At 39.6% G+C, this 19,327-nt stretch overlaps 3 protein-coding genes across 3 annotated transcripts; 1 reads left to right on the top strand and 2 right to left on the bottom strand.

The window, feature by feature from the left end:
• Positions 1-107: 107 nt before the first annotated feature.
• LOC117290039 (patched domain-containing protein 3-like) lies at positions 108-3,688 on the top strand. The gene is made up of 2 exons (XM_033771273.1): positions 108-1,095; positions 2,013-3,688. Exons 1-2 carry the CDS (start codon positions 108-110, stop codon positions 3,686-3,688), a joined length of 2,664 nt encoding a protein of 887 aa, XP_033627164.1.
• Positions 3,689-6,322: 2,634 nt separating this feature from the next.
• LOC117290845 (protein rolling stone-like) lies at positions 6,323-12,110 on the bottom strand. Its single transcript, XM_033772403.1, has 3 exons — positions 11,945-12,110; positions 9,054-9,279; positions 6,323-7,722 (listed from the first exon to the last, which is right to left on the bottom strand). Exons 1-3 carry the CDS (start codon positions 12,026-12,028, stop codon positions 7,235-7,237), a joined length of 798 nt encoding a protein of 265 aa, XP_033628294.1. The 5' UTR covers positions 12,029-12,110; the 3' UTR covers positions 6,323-7,234.
• A 1,972-nt stretch (positions 12,111-14,082) lies between these two features.
• On the bottom strand, positions 14,083-18,759 carry LOC117289878 (protein rolling stone-like). The gene is made up of 3 exons (XM_033771067.1): positions 18,521-18,759; positions 17,114-17,339; positions 14,083-15,696 (listed from the first exon to the last, which is right to left on the bottom strand). Exons 1-3 carry the CDS (start codon positions 18,605-18,607, stop codon positions 15,173-15,175), a joined length of 837 nt encoding a protein of 278 aa, XP_033626958.1. The 5' UTR covers positions 18,608-18,759; the 3' UTR covers positions 14,083-15,172.
• Positions 18,760-19,327: the final 568 nt, after the last annotated feature.

The following is a 19,327-nucleotide window of genomic DNA, read 5'->3' as shown; positions in this document are numbered from 1 at the left end:
CCAACTGAAGCATCCCAATAAAGTAAATAGCTTCATTGAGCGTGTAATAAGGCCCCACACAAACTGGATAACTTTTGTTGTGCGTGCAAACTTTGCTGAATAACATCATGGCGTTCGATTGCATTGAAAAGGCTATAAGGTTATGTTTTTTCAATTATGGAGGCTTCATCGCCAGGCATCCGTTTCCCTTCTTAATTTTGCCCGTGCTTTTAGCAGGAGCACTTGGAGCTGGTATCGTTTTCTTGACCGAGGAACAGAACGTAGAGGCGTTATACACTCCGGAGAACGGTCAGGCCAAAACGGATCGGGCAACGGTGGAAAATCTATTCGCTCAGAACGGTAAGGACGACCCGTTGGCTGGAAGTGTGACACGGTATGGCAACGCTATCATTCGGATGGAAAATGGCGGGAACGTCCTGACCGAAAGTGCAGTTCAAGAAATGATAAATCTACACGATATGATCATGAACATTAGCGTCTTTCAAAATGACACTGAGTACACGTTTCTTGATCTTTGTATCAAGATAGATGGTGTATGCAACGAGAATGCTCTGCTGGCTGTGTACGGGTATAACTCGTCGAATGTTCCGGTGACCACTCTCACCTACCCTCTTCACAGACCAACTGCAGACACAGTTTTCTTTCTTGGCGGAGGACTTGGAGGCGTTACCTTCAATTCTAGCTCCTCTGATGAGGTACTGTCGGGAGAAGCTGTCCTGCTGTCTTACCTCTTACTATATGAGGAGACAGCAGACGATCTTCGGGGAGCAATGTGGGAAAAGATCTTCATTGACGTCGTATCTGCATTCAAGCCAGCTGGGATACAAGTAACCCGTTTCGTCTCTACGTCTCTTGAAGATGAGCTGACAGCAGCTAGTGCCAACCTTATCAGGGATTTCTCGATCACCTTTTCTGTCTTCATATTTTTCACCATCTTGAGTTGTATGATGTTTGACTGGGTTAGGAGCAAGCCGTGCCTAGCTGCATGTGGCGTCTTATCAGCGTGCTTATCGCTGGTATCTTCGTTCGGTCTCATGAGCTACATCGGTGTACCTTACGCCAACATTGTTGGCGCTGCGCCTTTCCTTATCCTTGGTAAGTCAAAGTTTCACACTTTTCTCCTTAAGACGAGCAGAGTACATGTATACAGTTCGAAACGTCGAGACCAAACTGGCTCTTTTCAGAGCCAACACTCCCTCAAATGAGATTTAATACATGGTTGTACCCGCAAGTTTACTATTATTAATGTAGTTAAAGGCAGTGGACACTATTGGTAACTGTCAAAGACTAGCCTTCACAGTTGGTGTATCTCAACATATGCATAAAAAACAAACCTGTGAAAATTTGAGCTCAATCGGTCATCGAACTTGCGAGATAATAATGAAAGAAAAAATACCCTTGTCACACGAAGTTATGTGCGTTTAGATAGTTGATTTCGAGACCTCAAGTTCTAAACTCGAGGTCTTGAAATCAAATTCGTGGAAAATTACTTCTTTTTCGAAATCGAAAACTATGTCACTTCAGAGGGAGCCATTTCTCACAATGTTTAACACCATCAACCTCTCCTCATTACTCGTCACTAAGAAAGGTTTTACGCAAATGATTATTTTGAGTAATTACCAATAGTGTCCACTGCATTTAACTCTTATCATTCACACCTTGCAAAGCTTCAAACATCATTTAAGTAAAGGTTGTTCTATAGCAGAATAAGGAAGTGAGAATTAATAGAGCTACCTCTGGTCACAATCGGTGTTGTATCAAGAGTGGGCTGAAAGTGATGGCATCCCCTACTCGGAACCTTTGCCACTATCCATGCCCAATTATTAATCGAAAATTATAATTATTCACAAATGAGTTGCTAAGTTTATTCCTCTGTATCTTGCTAGTATATTTAGATCTCAAATGCCAAGGTTCTACAACGTCACGTGATTCTTACGCACTCGAGGATTTAAGAAAATATACAAGCATGAAGTTAATGTAATGTTAAACTGACCTTTGCTTTAACTTTGCAGGTATTGGTGTGGATGACATGTTCATCATGGTTGCTGCTTGGCGAAAAACTGACACTAGACTTTCAGTAGAAGGACGCATGCGCGAAGCCTTCTCAGAGGCCGCTATGTCCATCACGATCACGTCCGTAACTGACGCGTTGGCATTTGGAGTTGGGACCATTACCTACTTCCAGTCCGTACGCATTTTCTGCTTGTATTTGGGGTCAGCAGTGCTGGTTGACTACCTGTATCAGCTAACATTCTTCGGTGCGTGCATGGTGCTGACTGGTAGGCGGGAGGCAGCTAACAGACACTGCTTGTCGTGTAATAAGGTGCGATCTAAGGAGGAGTCAGGGTCTAAGGCATACACCTTATTTTGCGCAGGTGGTGCATCCAAGGACCGTTCTGTCATCAGCGTCGAAGAGACCAATGATCATGCCTTGATGATATTCTTCAAGAAGTACTACGGGCCTTTCATCACAAGACCGTTGATGGCGGTGTTCACTGTCGTGCTGTACGCTGGGTACTTGGCTACCGCCATGTATGGATGCACACAGCTTCAAATGGGTCTGAGCCTACGGAATCTTGCACGGGATAACTCTTACGCGGCCAACTATAAAGACGACGCCCGTGCTTACTTTACGTCCTACGGTCCACAAATTGCATTAATGTTCACTGAGCCCAGAGATATGTGGCACCCAAGCATTCAAGATATAATGGAGACAACCTTAGTTAGTATTGAGGACAGTGAATATGTCTACAACAAAACTGAGGGTCTTTCTGTATCTTGGCTTCGTGATTACCGAGCCTACCTTGAATTGATTGACCTGAGGGATCCAACCCAAGCCCAGTTTGTAGATACTCTACGGAATCATTTCCTCAAACTCCCCGCCTTTGAACGGTACTCCCCTGACATCGTTTTCAGTGACGATGGCCTAAGTATCGAGATTTCCAGATTTTTTGTTACCACCAAAGACTTGGATTCCACAACTAAAGAGAGCACCATGATGACAGATTTGAGAACCATAGCCGAAGGTTCTGAGCTCCCAGCCATTGTCTACCATCCTACCTTCATTTTCTTCGATCAGTTTATCGCCATCTTCCCGAACACGATGCAGAACCTTGGTATCGCCGTAGGCGCCATGTTGATTGTTTCTCTGCTGATGATCCCAAACCCAATCTGTTCTATCCTCGTCACTCTTTCCCTAACATCCATCGTGACTGGGGTGATTGGGTTCATGACCCACTGGGATGTGAACCTCGATAACATCTCCATGACAAACCTCATTATCTGCATAGGTTTCAGTGTGGACTTCTCCGCACACATTAGCTACGCCTACGTATCAGGGAATCAAGGCTCACGTCGTGAGAACGCCATCCACGCCCTCTACTCCCTCGGTATGCCAATCGTGCAGGGATCCCTCTCCACTATTCTAGGCATCTTAATCCTCGCCTTCTCAGACACTTACATCTTCCGGACATTCTTCAAGACAATGTTTCTAGTGATTTCATTAGGTACCTTGCATGGGATCCTCTTCATCCCAGTCTTTCTGATGCTCTTAATCCCAGCAAAGATCCGAAAAGAACCAGAAAGCGTCGATAAAACTGGCGGCGAAGGTTATCCATTTAGCGTGTTGCCTGACACTAGAAATGACGTAATCGAAATGCCTCAGCACACGTTCACCAAATCTATGTAGGACATGATTTTTATAAAACTTGTCATCCATTTATTAAAGGCACAGTAGGCACTTTCGGTAATTACTCAAAATAATTGTTAGCATAAAAACTTACTTGGTAACGAGTAATGTGGAGCTGTTGATAGTATAAAACATTGTGAGAAACTGCTCCCTCTGAAGTAACGTAGTTTTCGAGAAAGAAGTAATTTCTCACTAACATATTTTATTTGAATTTGATTTCGAGACCTCATGATTAGATTTTGAGATCCCGAAATCAAGCATCTGAAAGCACACAACTTCTTGTGACAAGGGTGTCTTTTATTTCATTATTATCTCGCAACTTCGACGACCAATTGAGCTCAAACGTTCACAGATTTGTTATTTTATGCTTATGTTGAGATACACCAAGTGAGAAGACTGGTCTTTGACAATTACCAATAGTGTCCAGTGTCCAGCAACTTTGGCGACCAATTGAGCTCAAATGTTCACAGATTTGTTATTTTATGCTTATGTTGAGATACACCAAGTGAGAAGACTGGTCTTTGACAATATTACCAAAGGTGTCAAATGTTTTTAAAAGAAGCAGTGTTTCAAATAGCACCACGCAGATAACTGTTGTTACATTGTATTGTGTTTGTGCATCATTTAACGACATTGGACTGGACACTATCTACTCACTTGGTGTATCTCAACACATGCATAAAATAACAAACCTGTAAAGATTTGAGCTCAATCAGTCGTCGAAGTTGCGAGATAATAATGAAATAAAAAACACCCTTGTCACGCGGAGTTGTGTGCGTTCAGATGCTTGATCTCGAAATCAAATTCGTGAAAAATTACTTCATTCTCGAAAACTACTCCACTTAAAAGGGAGCCGTTTCTCACAATGTTTTATACTACCAACCTCTCCCAATTACTTGTTACCAAGTAAGGTTTTATGCTAATAATTATTTTGATGATTAGATTACCAATAGTGTCCACTGCCTTTAATCTTTTTCCGTAGGCGGTCCTCAAAAATAACAATTCGTTGACATCTGTGGGATGTTGCTTTATTGTTGCAACTTTAATTGGACTTAAAGGACAAGTCCACTTTGGTTTTTGATTCGATTGTTCTTAAAACGGTTTTTTGTATAGCCACTTGCATTCGAAGTGAGATGATTCTCAAAAATGAATGATACTAATTAAAGCTGTTGTAGGCTTCTAATCAAATATTTGTGTTCCCATTAAAGGGAAACGTCGCCTTTGATCGGGCGAGTTGGTTCATTAAACGAGTTTGAAACCTTTTGTTATGAAATCGATTTGGTTAGAAGGATGTTTTAAAAGTAGAATATATTTGTGTGGATCATGAGTTACTTTTATAAAACATCTTTTTAACCATACACATTTTATAACAAATGGTTTTCAAACGCTTTCCATAGTCCAACTCGTCCGATCAAAGGCAACGTGACCCTTTATTTTTAAGAGTACTATCCAAACCGTCCATTGAATCAGCGATGAGCGAGAATTTGGTTAAAAGGAATGCTATTTAAACTCTTTTTAGTGTATTTTAATAGTATTTTTGATAATTTTCTCACCTGTCATCGATCAAAAAATTAGGCACAAACCAAAACTGACTAAGACACTTCTTCCGTTTTCGGCGTGCGGTAATACCAATTCTTTGTGGGATGGATGTTGCTTAGCTTTTTCACACAAAGCGGCTTTACAAAATGGAGTCCCATTAATGACGTCACATGAGTGATGACGTCACTATAGCTTTTCTCGAATCTTTCTGGAATACAACGGAGAAGGGAATTTCAAAACTAAAATCTGTTTCTTCTCATGTGAACTCAATTTCCAGAACACATTTTGAAACTTCATTCCAGCAAAGATACATTGTTACCGTTTTTTGCGCTCAGACTCGTCTGTAAATTTTACTGTCATGAACCAAAATGTGCCCTCAGTGTTCAGGATTTTATGACTAGCATTTTGTTATATAAAAAAATTGTATTTGTGGTCCCGATCGTTAGACTCACTCCCTTCCTTTTAATTTAGCAAAAGGGAGCACATAATTTTTTTTAGCATTTCTCTCTATTTCTTCTCAATAATATTTATCTGTGAGGAATACATTTCCAGAGCTCCCTGTTTTATTGGAGAAATATTTGTATTTTCAGGGCTACTTTTGAATCGGGTAAAAGTGTAAACTTGTGTATGGTCAGTTTCGTGTTATGCTAACGTTTCGCCCTTCAGGAAAGTGACTATGTTAAGTATATTATTTGTATTATACGTATTGGGCATTAAAATTTCAGGAGATTTAATTCAGGAGATTTTGTTTGACGTAAATTCGATTCGGCTTGTGTATTTTTGTTGTTCGTTCTTTTTAAATAGGACAGTGCGGTGGGGCAGGAGATTTTCCCTCCCCCACCCCCATATGTAAAATAACCAATTGAAGCTGTTGCAAAAAAAGTAGGGAGTACATGCATAAACAATAGAGGGACAACATAAGGAGGTCCACGGTTGTATGCGCATATACAAGCTTTACGCGTTGACACAAACATCAGTTTCATCCATTACTTTTTGCTGCTCCCCGTAGTACTGACAGACACTTATAATTTCTAACACAAAATTAAGCCAGTGGGATAGTCTTTATTGTTCATAAAAATGTAACATGTTTTATTGAAGTTCGTGAATCGCTCTGAGAAAAAAAATATGAACGTTGATTAAATTGTTTGTTTGACCACAGAGCAAGGACCAGTCCTTGCTCTATGGTTCGACACGTAGTTTACTGTGAGATAATAACAGTTAAAATAAGTCTTGTGGACTGCAAACTTTATATTACATGTAAACTGAGGTAGAATTTTACTGGGCCGGCCATGACTTCAATCTATAATTATCCCATGTTGGACGCCTCATATCATGGTCCTTCAATCTTTATTTGGTTGTCGTTTAATCATTGAGCTTCCTTGCTCTATGGTTTAATCAATCTAAAAGGTGGGGTTATCCATATTTGTTTTGTCTATACGTAGGCCTAATGCTGATTTATAGGCCATCAATAAAGATTCAGTAAAACAAGTCAGCTCTGAACATCAGATCATCAGTGTCTACTTTGGGGAAAATATATAAAAGAAAATCGAGGAATTTTCATCAAGAAGTTTGAATCCATCCGGTTTAGCGAGGTGATGGCGCCGGTACCAACCACATCGCTGGACAGACAGAATAGTGTAAAAACGGTGTCCATCAACCTGAGATTGTTCAATTTTAACTTGAGGTATTTTGGTTGGCAAAGGCCCAACAATAAGTGGTCCTATTTACCGAGAGGTGAAGACATTATTTTGTTCAAGATTGATGCTCGGACTTCTCGAAGCTTACAAAGGTTTAGGGTGGTGTCTATCTGGAAGGAGAGTAACTCGACAGGCCCTGAGACTCACTATCATCAACTTAAGTAGAGGAAAAACATTCAAGAGCCAATGTTTTATTTCCCCATTTCTGTAAAAAGCTGTGAGATTTAAAATTAGCTTTGTTTTTCGTGTAACAATAAGCACTAATCACTGCACTTTTATGTGAGTTTATTTAGTCGGGTGCACCTTCAAGTTACAACCCTTCCTCCATCTTGCCTGGGTCCTCCGACTGAACGATCCTCCCATCCCCACTACACCTAACCCACATCCACATTCGTAGCTTGTACAAGCCCCAGACTAACAGCTGAACGAGAACCACACCTATAAGTACACCACAAGCCACCCCAGCAGCAAGCCCTGGGCTTTCGGTATAATTAATGAACGAATAGATGTAGTCCCCTAGTCTGGTCACCCCACCTGCTCCCCAGTAGATCAGAGTCATTATCAGGTACGCGATACCAAATCCCATCGGGTAGATTAAGTGCAGGAACCGTACCGGCATGGCAGTCAGGAACAAATCGAGAAGGGAAACGATGGTGGTGAATGAATGCACGTGAAAGTCATAGAAGAATGAGACACTTGGATCGTACAGAAAGCTCCAGTAGATGAGAGTGACGATGATGTTAACATTCAATGTGATATTGAAGAGTAAACATTGGATCTTGTGGCGAATTCCAACTTCTGGGTGTAGCAAGAAAACAAAGACAAAATGGTGATTTAGTTGATTCTTAAAGGCAGTGGACACTATTGGTCTCAAAATATATATTAGCATAACAACTTTCTTGGCAACGAGTAATGGGGACAGGTTGATAGTATGAAACATAGTGAGAAACGGCTCCCTCTGAAGTAACGTAGTTTTCGAGAATGAAGTAATTTTCCATGAGTTTGATTTCGAGACCTCAAGAGTTTAGAATTTGAAGTTTCGAAATCAAGCATCTGAAAGCACACGACTTCGTGTGACAAGGGTGTTTTTTCTTTCATTATTATCTCGCAACTTCGATGACTGATTGAGCTAAAATTTTCACAGGTTTGTTATTTTATGCATATGTTGAGATACACCTAGTGAGAAGACTGGTCTTTGACAATAACCAATAAAGTCCACTGTCTTGTATAACTGCTTTACCAATATTAATGAAATTATAGGGCACAAAAAGTAGCTAAGCACAACACATATGCTTACCGGAATAAGGTTACCTGCCAATTAATATGTCGCATGTACAATTTGTGACTGGTATCCTGTTCATTTCTGCTAAACAATGTTTCCTGCTTAAACAGCTCTATGAAATTGGGCCATAGATGTGGTATAAATTAAACAAAATTATTTTCTGATGGTCAATGTACATCATGGTGTATGGCTATTTTGTACCTAATACCACCCCGTGAAATTCTGTTCCCCGTACGGTGAAATGTGTAAAGATACTTTTTGATAGCGCCCTCTTTTGAATCATCCTCCTTTATCAGCCCAGTTTTTCACGGGGACAAACTCTTCGGGGAAAGACTTCCCTATGACATAGGTATGCTTCCTGCAATGGGCTAATAACCAATCAGAGGGCGCACATTATTGCAATAAAATTCACTTAATAATACATAGGTCTTTAAGACGCTGTAGAATTACACAATCCGGCTCGTATATTCTATCCACGAATCTAGGCCACTTTCTCGTCCATTCTCCTTAATCTGCTAATGTCGTGGGGCGTGGCTCGGTAAGAAAATTTAGTTACTCGGTACAATAGACCTTTATAATTATCATGGTGCAGCCATCTTGAATTTCTCCCATTGATATCAATGTAACCAAACCGAGGCTGAAAGAACAAAATAGTCTGGTTCCTATTTGCCAATTGATTATTATCATAAATTATTGTTATTTGGTATGAGGAACATGACCAAGATGGAGATATCGATCATGACAAAGGTCTATTGGCACGCACCGGGCCCAGTTTCCCAGTTCTGTTCTGTGCATAGCACTGTAAGCGAATTATGATTAATATAATGGGGGGACAAAATAAACCTACCTTCAATAGTTCGGGTCCGTAAAATCCATGTATCTGCTACGGCCGTTACAGCAGCCATTACAAGATAAAAGAAGAAGACAAAGAATCCGAGGTTGGTCAGATATACGAACAAAACCCCGCCAAAGAATTCGATTTGGTTGATCAGATACGCCACAGTGATACCGAAGATGTAGAGAGCGATGACCACACGGTAGATGATGAACAATATCTTAGGAATCTTCTCATACTGTCAAATGTAAACATCAACAAAAAAGTAAATAATACACCGTAAAAGTAAACATACACAAAAGGGCGTTGGAATCATTATACAGAATTGGTAAAGGATTTTAGTCTGGTAGCTAAGGGAAGGAGGAGAATATAATAGGCCTAGTTCAATTAAATATCCCTCAAAATGAAGACATACTCGAGAAAAATGAATCTGCAAACCTGGAAAACTCAATAGTTGATTTAGTTTGTTACAACCAAAATTAAGCTCACATTTCCCATATCCCAAAGGTTTGTTGTTTCATCGTGATGTGTGATTATTAAACATGAAACATGAAGACTGAACTGCGTCTATGTTGTATTATTACTATTGCCAACATGGCAGGCAAGGAGACGAAATGGAGGCAAACTGTTGAAACATTTCAACAATAACAAGAACATAAAACAAAATTCCCGTTAATTTATTTTACAACATCAAAAAATAACGGTTTATACTAATAAGGTTTAGTTTTGAATGCATTTGCTTTTTAGCCGTGCGTTTCAGGTGATTCTTTAGTTTGCGTAATGTTGTTATCAAAATTATTGTTGAGTTCCTTCTTTATTAAAAATTAAATTTGATTTTGTGTACAAGGACAAACAAAGCTGCGTGTAAATAACATGCTGATAATACAATTGCTATGGGTCAGTTCCCTTTACATAACCCACATTTTCAATAGGTCTATTGTTAAAATGGGTGGTACCTGACTACCTGACCGTGACCTCTATATTGTGTGTTCATAGGACAGGATATCCCAAAACACTGTTTCAAGCGCAATGTATTGCATGATGGCCGACTCTTGTCAAAATAATTATACGAACTGGGACGCAGACCTAATTTTAGAGCTGGGTTGATTGTTAGGGTTTGTCACTCAATGAATGTGCATTCCTTGGGGATCTCTGATCTTTATTCTGTCACCTCTATATATTATTCGGGCAACCCTGTACCGAAAACAGTTTTGGGGTTAGGGTTGGGGCTGGGGTAATGGTTGTGGTAAGGGTTAGGGGTGGGGTAAGGGTATGGGGTTAGGGTTGGGGGTTAGGGTTGGGGGTTAGGGTTGTGGTACGGGTTGGGGTTAGGGGTTAGGGTTGGGGTTAAGGTTAGGGTAAGCCTATAAATAATTGGGTTAGACAAAATAGTATGATCTGTGTCGAAACTTAGGAACATCCCAAGGCCGTGGTTACTGTAGGCCGTTTTCTGGAGTGGTTGGAAAGAGGCTGAAGAGGCCTTGATTTTGCGATTTATAATCACGATCAAACTGTGCAAAAGATTTGCCCCTGTTTCTTTGGCAGTCCACACATTAGGCTTAGGCTTATATATAGCTGTCGTCATTGAAATGGTGAACCATAGTTAAAGGTTTGAAATGGTGTAATTTAGACATTACTCCTGCCTGTTTTAACACGTCACTTGCAGCTAAATTTGGGTCATTCAAGCTTCAAGGCAGACTGACATCATATCAAGTTAATAAAGGATTCATGTATATGAAGATAACCAAGTTCTAAAAAAGCCTACATCAAGAACAATTAGTAAACTACTTCTGCAAAGAATAGATGTTAAAATTGCATCGGGGATGAAATTTCGGTTTTTACCCATACACCGATGTGTGTTAGCACTGTACTGAGTATACGGTGCTAACACACATCGGTGTATGGGTAAAAAACAAAATTAATATTCTTTATCCCCGATAATTTAACATCTATTCTATCGTTGCGGTACCCGCTGCCAAAACATGGATTCGAACTGCCTCTAGCTACCAGATAACCTCGGTTGTCTATAGTTGGTAAGACTTTTGGTAAAAAAAGTCAGTGACGCACGAGTTTCCCATAGTTACACTCAATGTGGAATGAAGACAAATTGTGACCAAGATTTTTTCGTTTGGGTGTTTTCAACAACAAAAAATTACTCAAAGAACTGTGAGTCATGATTGAAGTATGGAAATGTTTAGGCTAAGCAGAGATTATAGGACTGTCCTGTATACTCCATTGACCGAGACAACTTGACTATAGGTCGATCGATGGGCCAATACTGATCGATGGTGCTAACATGTTTAGTTATAGAGCAACATTGTGGGCTTTCCCGAGGTGTTGTGATCCCATTGTTTAATTTTTTCCATTTACAAAACATTGTGGGGTGCACCCCAAATGTTAATATTTCTTATGTTTTTACAAACCTCCCCACATGTATCTCTTGATTATTCTCCCGGCCAAAAACTGTTTTCATGAGCTATAATGGGGACGGTTCAACTGGGTATAGCTCCATGGTACAATAAGCCATTTTGAGATATGGTGGACATAATTGTCACTATTTGGTTTGGGTAAATTTGTTTGTATATAGACACCCAAACCAATCAGTGCACCCCTATGAGTGGCCACAATACCGCATATATAAAGGCCAACGGTGACGGTTCGACCCAAATATTTTCCTTTTAAAAATTACTTTTATCTAAAATGGTTCATGACCTACAAAGCACTTCTTCTAAAACGCAAGTCATTTGATTCCACAATCGAATAAATCCAAGGATCCAATGAGCGTTGTTAAAATTGCGTTGTTTATAGTTCCAAACATCGAATAAATCCAAGGATCCAATGAGCGTTGTTAAAATTGCGTTGTTTATAGTTCCAAACAGTGACCACATCGGTGACAATCTTACCTGAGCACGGGAAAACACACTTGGGTCATCGGTGTTGAGTCCGAAATCGGACAGCTTGGGGCGTCCACAACATTGCCCCGCCATTGTTGCTGTTTTGCAACCCGTCGAATACGTAGAAAATGTTTATAAGTGTTAGCGGCTTCGGCACTTTTTGGCGTGACCCAACTGCAACAAGACTGCTCTAGTTCACAAACAACTTACATGGATTATATAGCAAGAAGATGGGTAAACCGTATGCTAGTACTGGTAGCGTACTCTACTATACTTGAATACCCTATTTGGTTCTGTATGTTTTGATGAATGAATACGTCATCAATGGGCCCTGGCTTGGGTTGCCACAATAGTCCTTGATTGAATGGGAAGTGGGCGTGCGGAGAAGATGGAAGTAGGGGCCTACGTGTATGTATTATTGAACCATGATTGAACTCAGTCGACCAGCCTTGCAGCAACCGACGGTAGAGTTGTAGACCTTGCAATGGTCAAACGATAAGTTCACATTGAGTGTAGTCATCCATTTTAACCACTTTTAAAGGCTTGCGCACACGTTGTTTCGTTATTGAGTTAGAGCTATGTAGTTTTACATGTACTTTCAAGTTGAGAAATGGGGGTATCACAGTCATCTAGCGACCCCTCAATAAATTTGATGTTTTTCGTAACTATGATGGCCATTGAGTTTTAACTGTCACTAATTTGTTATTTCATCAGCCTACATGTTTAAGTCAAACAAAGTGTAGCCTTTTTACAAGGCCTTCGTGACTTAGAGCCGCTACCCCCAAGTGACTTGAAGGGGAGACCACGCGCGAGTAACGGTCTCCCCTTCCAGTCGCTCTGGATCTCATACGAAGTTGTCCAAGCAACGCCAAGCCTTGACAAGAGGCTATGAAGTGCGGCTATTGAGTCTCTTACAATTCCAATGTTGGCCGCTAATTGCTTTCCTGGATGAGATTTCCGCTCTCCGTTTAGGTCGGCTGATACTCCAGATATATTTGTATTTCCTTTATAGGCCCCTAACAATTTTAGCTCCCTGTGAAAGGGGGGGGGGGGGGGGCAGTGGACACTATTGGGATTGTTTGTCAAAGACTAGCCTTCACAGTTGGTGTATCTCAACATATGCAGAAAATAACAAACCTGTGAACAGTTTAGCTCAATCGGTTGTCGAAGTTGCGAGATAATAATGATGAAATAAAAAAACACCCTTGTCACACGAAGTTGTGTGCGTTTAGATGGTTGATGTCGAGACCTCAAGTTCTAAATCTGAGGTCTCGAAATCAAATTCGTGGAAAACTACTTCTTTCTCGGAACTATGGCACTTCAGAGGGAGCCGTTTCTCACAATGTTTTATACCATCAACCTCTCCCCATTACTCGTCACCAAGAAAGGTTTTATGCCAACAATTATTTTGAGTAATTACCAATAGTGTATAGTGTCCACTGCCATTAAGCAATACGAACAAGTGACTGGGGGTGCGGCCTGTGCTGGAACTCATCTGTGCTTGATGACTAGCCACCAGAACTCGACCGCCAATTATTGTATATTTGTATGGAAGGTATTTTCATCTGAGATTCTTCTATTTTCCCTGAGATTTTCACTTATGATTTATGCCCCAATCCCTTGTTTGTTTTCAAATCAAAATATGCATACAAAACGTCGACAAGATCACCTACTACAGCCAGATCGTAACACATTGTTAATTATCTTTTAAAGCAAATTAATACCACTCAATAGATGTTAAATTTGCATCGGGGATAAAGAATATTAATTTTTGGTTTTTACCCATATACACCGATGTGTGTAGCATTGTATACTCAGTACTTTCCCGAGTCCTGTGGAAAAAATCACAGGCATTTTACTCTTAATTTTTAAAATTAATACCACTCACTTAAGATTTTGAAGAATTTATGTACTTGGTATTTTGTGGTTTTGTATAATATAACTTGATTCGTATAGCGCACATACCCTAGAAGCTAGTCTTTTCATTATTCTTTTACAACTTCGATGACCATTTGAGTCCAAGTGTTCAACGTGTTGTTATTGTATGCTTATGTTTGGATACACCAAGTGAGAAGACTAGTCTTTGACAATTACCAATAGTGTCCAGTGTCTTTAACAATAAGTTTGAACATCACTTAGACATGGAAAAGTATACTCAGTTATTTATTGCAAAACTCAACAGTGAGATAAATAAAGTAAACCTTACCAGCCTTCAATTTACAACATGTGGTGAATGCATGTCACAGTACGAATATACCATCAAAGACAACCAGTGCAGTTGCATGGTTTTAACTAGTTAGGCAATTTTATCACGAGAAAATTGAAACTTTACAAAATTCTGATAATATTTTCAACCCTCTTTCCAAAGTTCATCACCCTCTTGGGTCCATAATAATGGAGCTGATTATGCAAGAAAGGAAAAAGGAAATCTTAGCACAACAAAAGTTATAAGAATATCAAACAAAATACAATATCACATGTATCATGTGGTTGGTATCCTGCTCATTTTTGCGTATCGCGTTTTTTGTAAGCAATGTTTTCTGAAACTGGAAGTTTATGAAACTGGATACTTGTCTGGAACCGTTTCAGTGAACCCTCAGTATAAGGAGAATGTTATTAAGATAAAGAGTTTCGGTTTTTTTACTCTGAAGTACTTAATCTCATTTCTGCTTTGTGTTTCTTTGTTTTGCTGTCCTCTTATAATGACATTTCTGCCAGGGTCGTGCATGGTGGAACTGTGCATTGAATATAGATGCATTCACCTCAGAAAGTGAACAGAAATTTTCATTTCCTTTAACTTTTCTTTACTTGTAGCTCTCGCACCATGCGTGGCCATTTGGCCTTGTGTTTGTGCGATTTGCAAACAAAAATATAAATATCAAATTTAAGTCATGATCAAGAGGTAAAACTATAATGCAATTCTGCAATATTTTATATTAAAATACAAATTACACAGACAAAATATCTCCAACGAATATCAAGCTTACAATTCAAATCAACCTTTTCTGCTCTCAGTCAAAGATTGATGGTTAAATATCGCTTCAGCTTTTACTAACTCAAGGTGAGGCTTACCAACGAGATTTGGGAGGATTATATTGCTGCTTGTCAACATGTATATTGTCGATTTGTACATTTGTCATTGCCTGGTCCCCACAAATACAGCAGAATCCTCTCCAGTGGAATCACTCATCATCAAACTGTATATACTATATTATATTTTTTAAGGGGCACCTTTAATTAAACCTGTCCAGTTGTAACCTCTTCATTTCCAGATCCTTGATCATCAAGAAAGCAACAGTCCTCGCCAGAAGAATCCCTCCCCATCCAACTGTAACCACATCTTATCCATATCCACTGTCTTAACTTATACATCAGCCAAATGATGCCTTGCATTATGACAACAACCATAGAAGACCCGATGACGGCTCCCGCAGCTAGGCCGGGGTTGTTAGTGTAGTCCAGAAACGGGTATATAGGGTCATCGTTTGGATTGATTGCCCAATAGACCAGGGTGAAGATGATGTACCCTACACCTACCAGGAAAGGGTAGATGAAGTGTAGAAGGTTCACAGGGAGGGCTGTCAGGAAGAGATCCAGAAGGCAGATTACAGAGGTTAGGGTGTGCATGTTGAGATCATAGACGAGAGGGAGGAATCCTGGGGTATAGATGAGACCCCAGTAGACGATGGTTACTAAGAAGTTGATGTTTGTTGTGAGGTTAAATAGGAACCAATGTAGCTGGTGGTTGAAACGAGAGCTCCCTGTAAACAAAACAACACAAGAAAGTTGAAGCAAAAGTAAAACAAAATTTATGCAGGATTTATAACATTGCATAGTGGGAAGTAGACACTACTGTAACACATTGAGTTTACTATTTTGTGCTTTAATCTTTGTATCTTGTATATTGTGCAGTCTACTGCTTCATCATCCGAAACAATTTACAAGTACAGTCATCACTCATAAAGAGCAGTTATAAAGAGTCCAATTCTAAAGTCCCAAAGCTCATTTCTGCTTTTGTGTCTTTGTTCTGCTGTCATTTTATAAAAACGTTCCTATTTAAAAAAATATAAAACAAAGGGATTTGGCCAGTCCCAGCTGTCGTGTTATGACGACAGTCGACTGTAGTAGCGTTTTTTGTAGGGCTGTTATGGCTCTATTTTAACTTTAGTCTTATTCATAATAAGATTGATTTTAAAAGAGAGCCATAAACAACCCAAGAAGGTGGGCTACTGCTACGAGTGTACATGCTTAAAGGGAAGGTACACATTTTGGTAATTGTCAAAGACCAGTCTTCTCACTTGGTGTATCCCAACAAAAGCATGAAAAAACAGACCTGTGAACATGTGAGCTCCATGTAAAATGGTCATTGACGTTGCAGGAGAATAGTGACAGAAACAACACAGGTTTTTTGGATGAATTTGTGTGCTTTCAGTGCTTTCAAGCTAGAAGTCTTAATTTTAGTGAGAAATAACCTCTTTCTCAAAATCTAAGCTACTTCATAGGGAGCCAATTCTCACAATGTTTTATACTATCAACAGTTATCCAATTCTCGTTACCAAGTCAGTTTTTAAGTTAATATTTGTTCTGAGTAATTACCAAACGTGTACCTTCCCTTTAACTGGTGATGGATGGTTGTGTATAAAAACAACTGATCCAGAGGTGTACAAAGCTATGGCCAAGCGAGGATTGGCTTTTTGGCTGGTGAATCACTCTTATTTTACTTTATGGTTAGTTTTCCTTCCTCCATGATGCAACAGTTTCATTCAATAATCCAATATGGACATACACAACCAACATGTAAAGGTTCATGCTGTTTCTTAAAAGCCTGGCAACAATTACCAACAAAGTGTTTCAGGCGGTTGGGTTGTGGTTAGTAGTAGTATCTTTTATTACCGTTCACCTCTAGGCTCTAGACCCTGGTTTGATTCGCGCCGGGGGCACTACATGTATGTATAGTGGGTTTTCAGTCCTGGCTGCAGGGGTTTTCCCTAGAATAATTCTCTAGGATTTCCTCCTACTTACAATAACACTTAAACTTCCTTCCTTGTCTTCTCACTATGGGGATTATTGGTACAGTGATCAAGTTTGCATTTCTGAGAGTCATGCTTCACAACCAGAATATACATGAAGTGAAATAATGTTTGAAAATGAGGATTTCTTCCTCCTCACAAGTCTCACCTTGTGATGGGTTATGACGTCGAATGCATCCATCCAGTATGACGTTGAATGCTGCAACAGTGTTATAAGCAGCAAATATAATGAATCCATAGGTTGTAAGATAGATGAAGGATTCCGCTCCTTGATGCTGGACGGAGATCACTATCACCCCCAGGAGAAACCCAGTAACGTACAGAGCTAAGACCACTCTGTACACAGCAAACGCTATCTGGGGACACTTTGACCACTGTTTGAAATTAAAGGTAATAAAACCAATTAGTAAGTGTGCAGAGACGTCAGCATAAACCATTGTGAATACACCAGGCATGGAGTTCATCGGCGAGGTGGCAAAGCCGTTTTTATTTTGTAAAAGGCACATTTGATGGGGCACAAAGGCCAAGATCAGGGGAACAGAGGTCATTGCCCATGGGTAACCTCTGCATAATACCAGTCTAGGCCTGATCGATGAACAATATTTGTTGAGTCTATAGATACTCTTTCAGTCTTTGTCCAAACATAGTATGTCAAGAAGTTTTACTATTATATTACCAAGGCAAGAGCAGTCATGTAAGATCAGTGGTGCGGCTTTTCCTTATGTCCCTGCCTTTCATCACTGTTGACCTTAGTTTGATTCCCCGGACCAGAGCCTTGTAATTTGCATGTGGATTGGGTTTTCAGTCCCTACCTCGACTCCAACCCAAATGTAGTCAATCTATTTATTGTATTTATTCATATATTTCCAGGCAAAGAGTACAAACATAGAAATAACACTAAAAATTACAGAGAACAGGCTTTTGTGGATAACCAAAAAGCGAAAAATCATCAATATCTAATCAATCTATTCTAACCAAGGCGATCCAGACCTGAGATTAAAAAAAATGAACATTATTTTGTTCAAAACAATTTGATAGTCTTTTTCCTAACAACGTTTGAGTCCATAGGTAGGAATAGGATACTTTGTCAACTGTGCATTCAGAGTCGGAGATCACTACCAAGTTGTATCGTAGGAGGTCCTGTTTTCGAGGTGTCCCTAAGATCATGGCAAATCTTTTACCTCTCTGTGCGCGATGTAAACAGTCCCTTATAGATAAAAATTGTGTGGTTTTATTTGCCAAGCAAAGAGTCTCCACTCCCTTGACCAAAACTTAGAAACACAAAACAAATGGGGCCAGTTGAAGTCATTGAAGATAGGTGTGTGGTGTGAACATTTCAATGTCCATCAAGTTGTAATATATGTTTGCATACTTCATATTAACAAATGAAGATAATTAGGGCATCGGTTGATATATGGCATCATTATTATTTTCCCAATTCAAAGAAAAAGGCATAATAGCGTGAAAACTGGTAAGCGGAGGATAGTACTACTACCATTAGTGGATGCGACGCAGAACAGTCAATAACAAACAACTTCATTTTATGTGTACAAACCTGCGGCCTATGAAACACTGTGCAATCAGCTGTGCTGAATCCAAGATCAGATAATTTGGGTCGACGACATCGACAACAACATTCCATTGTAAATGTATGTACAGCAGTTGTTCACGGTAGAAGCACTTCACTGTGGGCAAGGTTTCAACCAAACTACTAGCATTGAGTTGCTACATGTCGAAGAATCTGTAAAGTTACGTTTGCGAAATAAACACTGTTCGAGTGCGCAGCCATAATAAAAAAATACCGCCCTCTCGTGTCTGAAAGTCAAACAACAGTTTCCCTGATCAAGTAATGGGCTTTGGAAAAATAAAAAACATTGCACAAAAAGGTATGACACATCAAACTCCCTATTAATGTCTCTTTTTAGGTCAAGGCTGACCCAGCATTTGTGGGGGGTATAATTATGAACAACATTTGCATGGCAGGCCTATATAGGTATGGTTGATGTGGTTTTTTATATATTTTTTTTTAATTACTAAATCGACAATAGGTCGGGCTTTGATTGAAACGTAATCATTATTTTCATAAACATGTTCAAAAGCAAATAACGAAAAATAATACACATACATGAAAATAACAATAAAGGAAAAGGCGGAACTATAATTATTGGTTATGCCTAATTATAATACCACCCCCCCCCCCCCAAAAAAAAAAAAAAAAGGTTTACATTTTGACCCTAGAAGAGTCCTTTCTCTGATTAAAGGCAGTGGACGCTATTGGTAATTGTCAAAGACTAGCCTTTACAGTTTTTTATCTCAACATATACATAAAAAAATAACAAACATGTAAAAATTTTAGCTCAAT

This window comes from Asterias rubens, chromosome 5, assembly GCF_902459465.1.
Source record: "Asterias rubens chromosome 5, eAstRub1.3, whole genome shotgun sequence".
NCBI classification, from domain to species: Eukaryota; Metazoa; Echinodermata; class Asteroidea; order Forcipulatida; family Asteriidae; genus Asterias; species Asterias rubens.
Note: the sequence above shows the minus strand (reverse complement) of the source record. Positions and strands in the feature narration are given on the sequence as shown.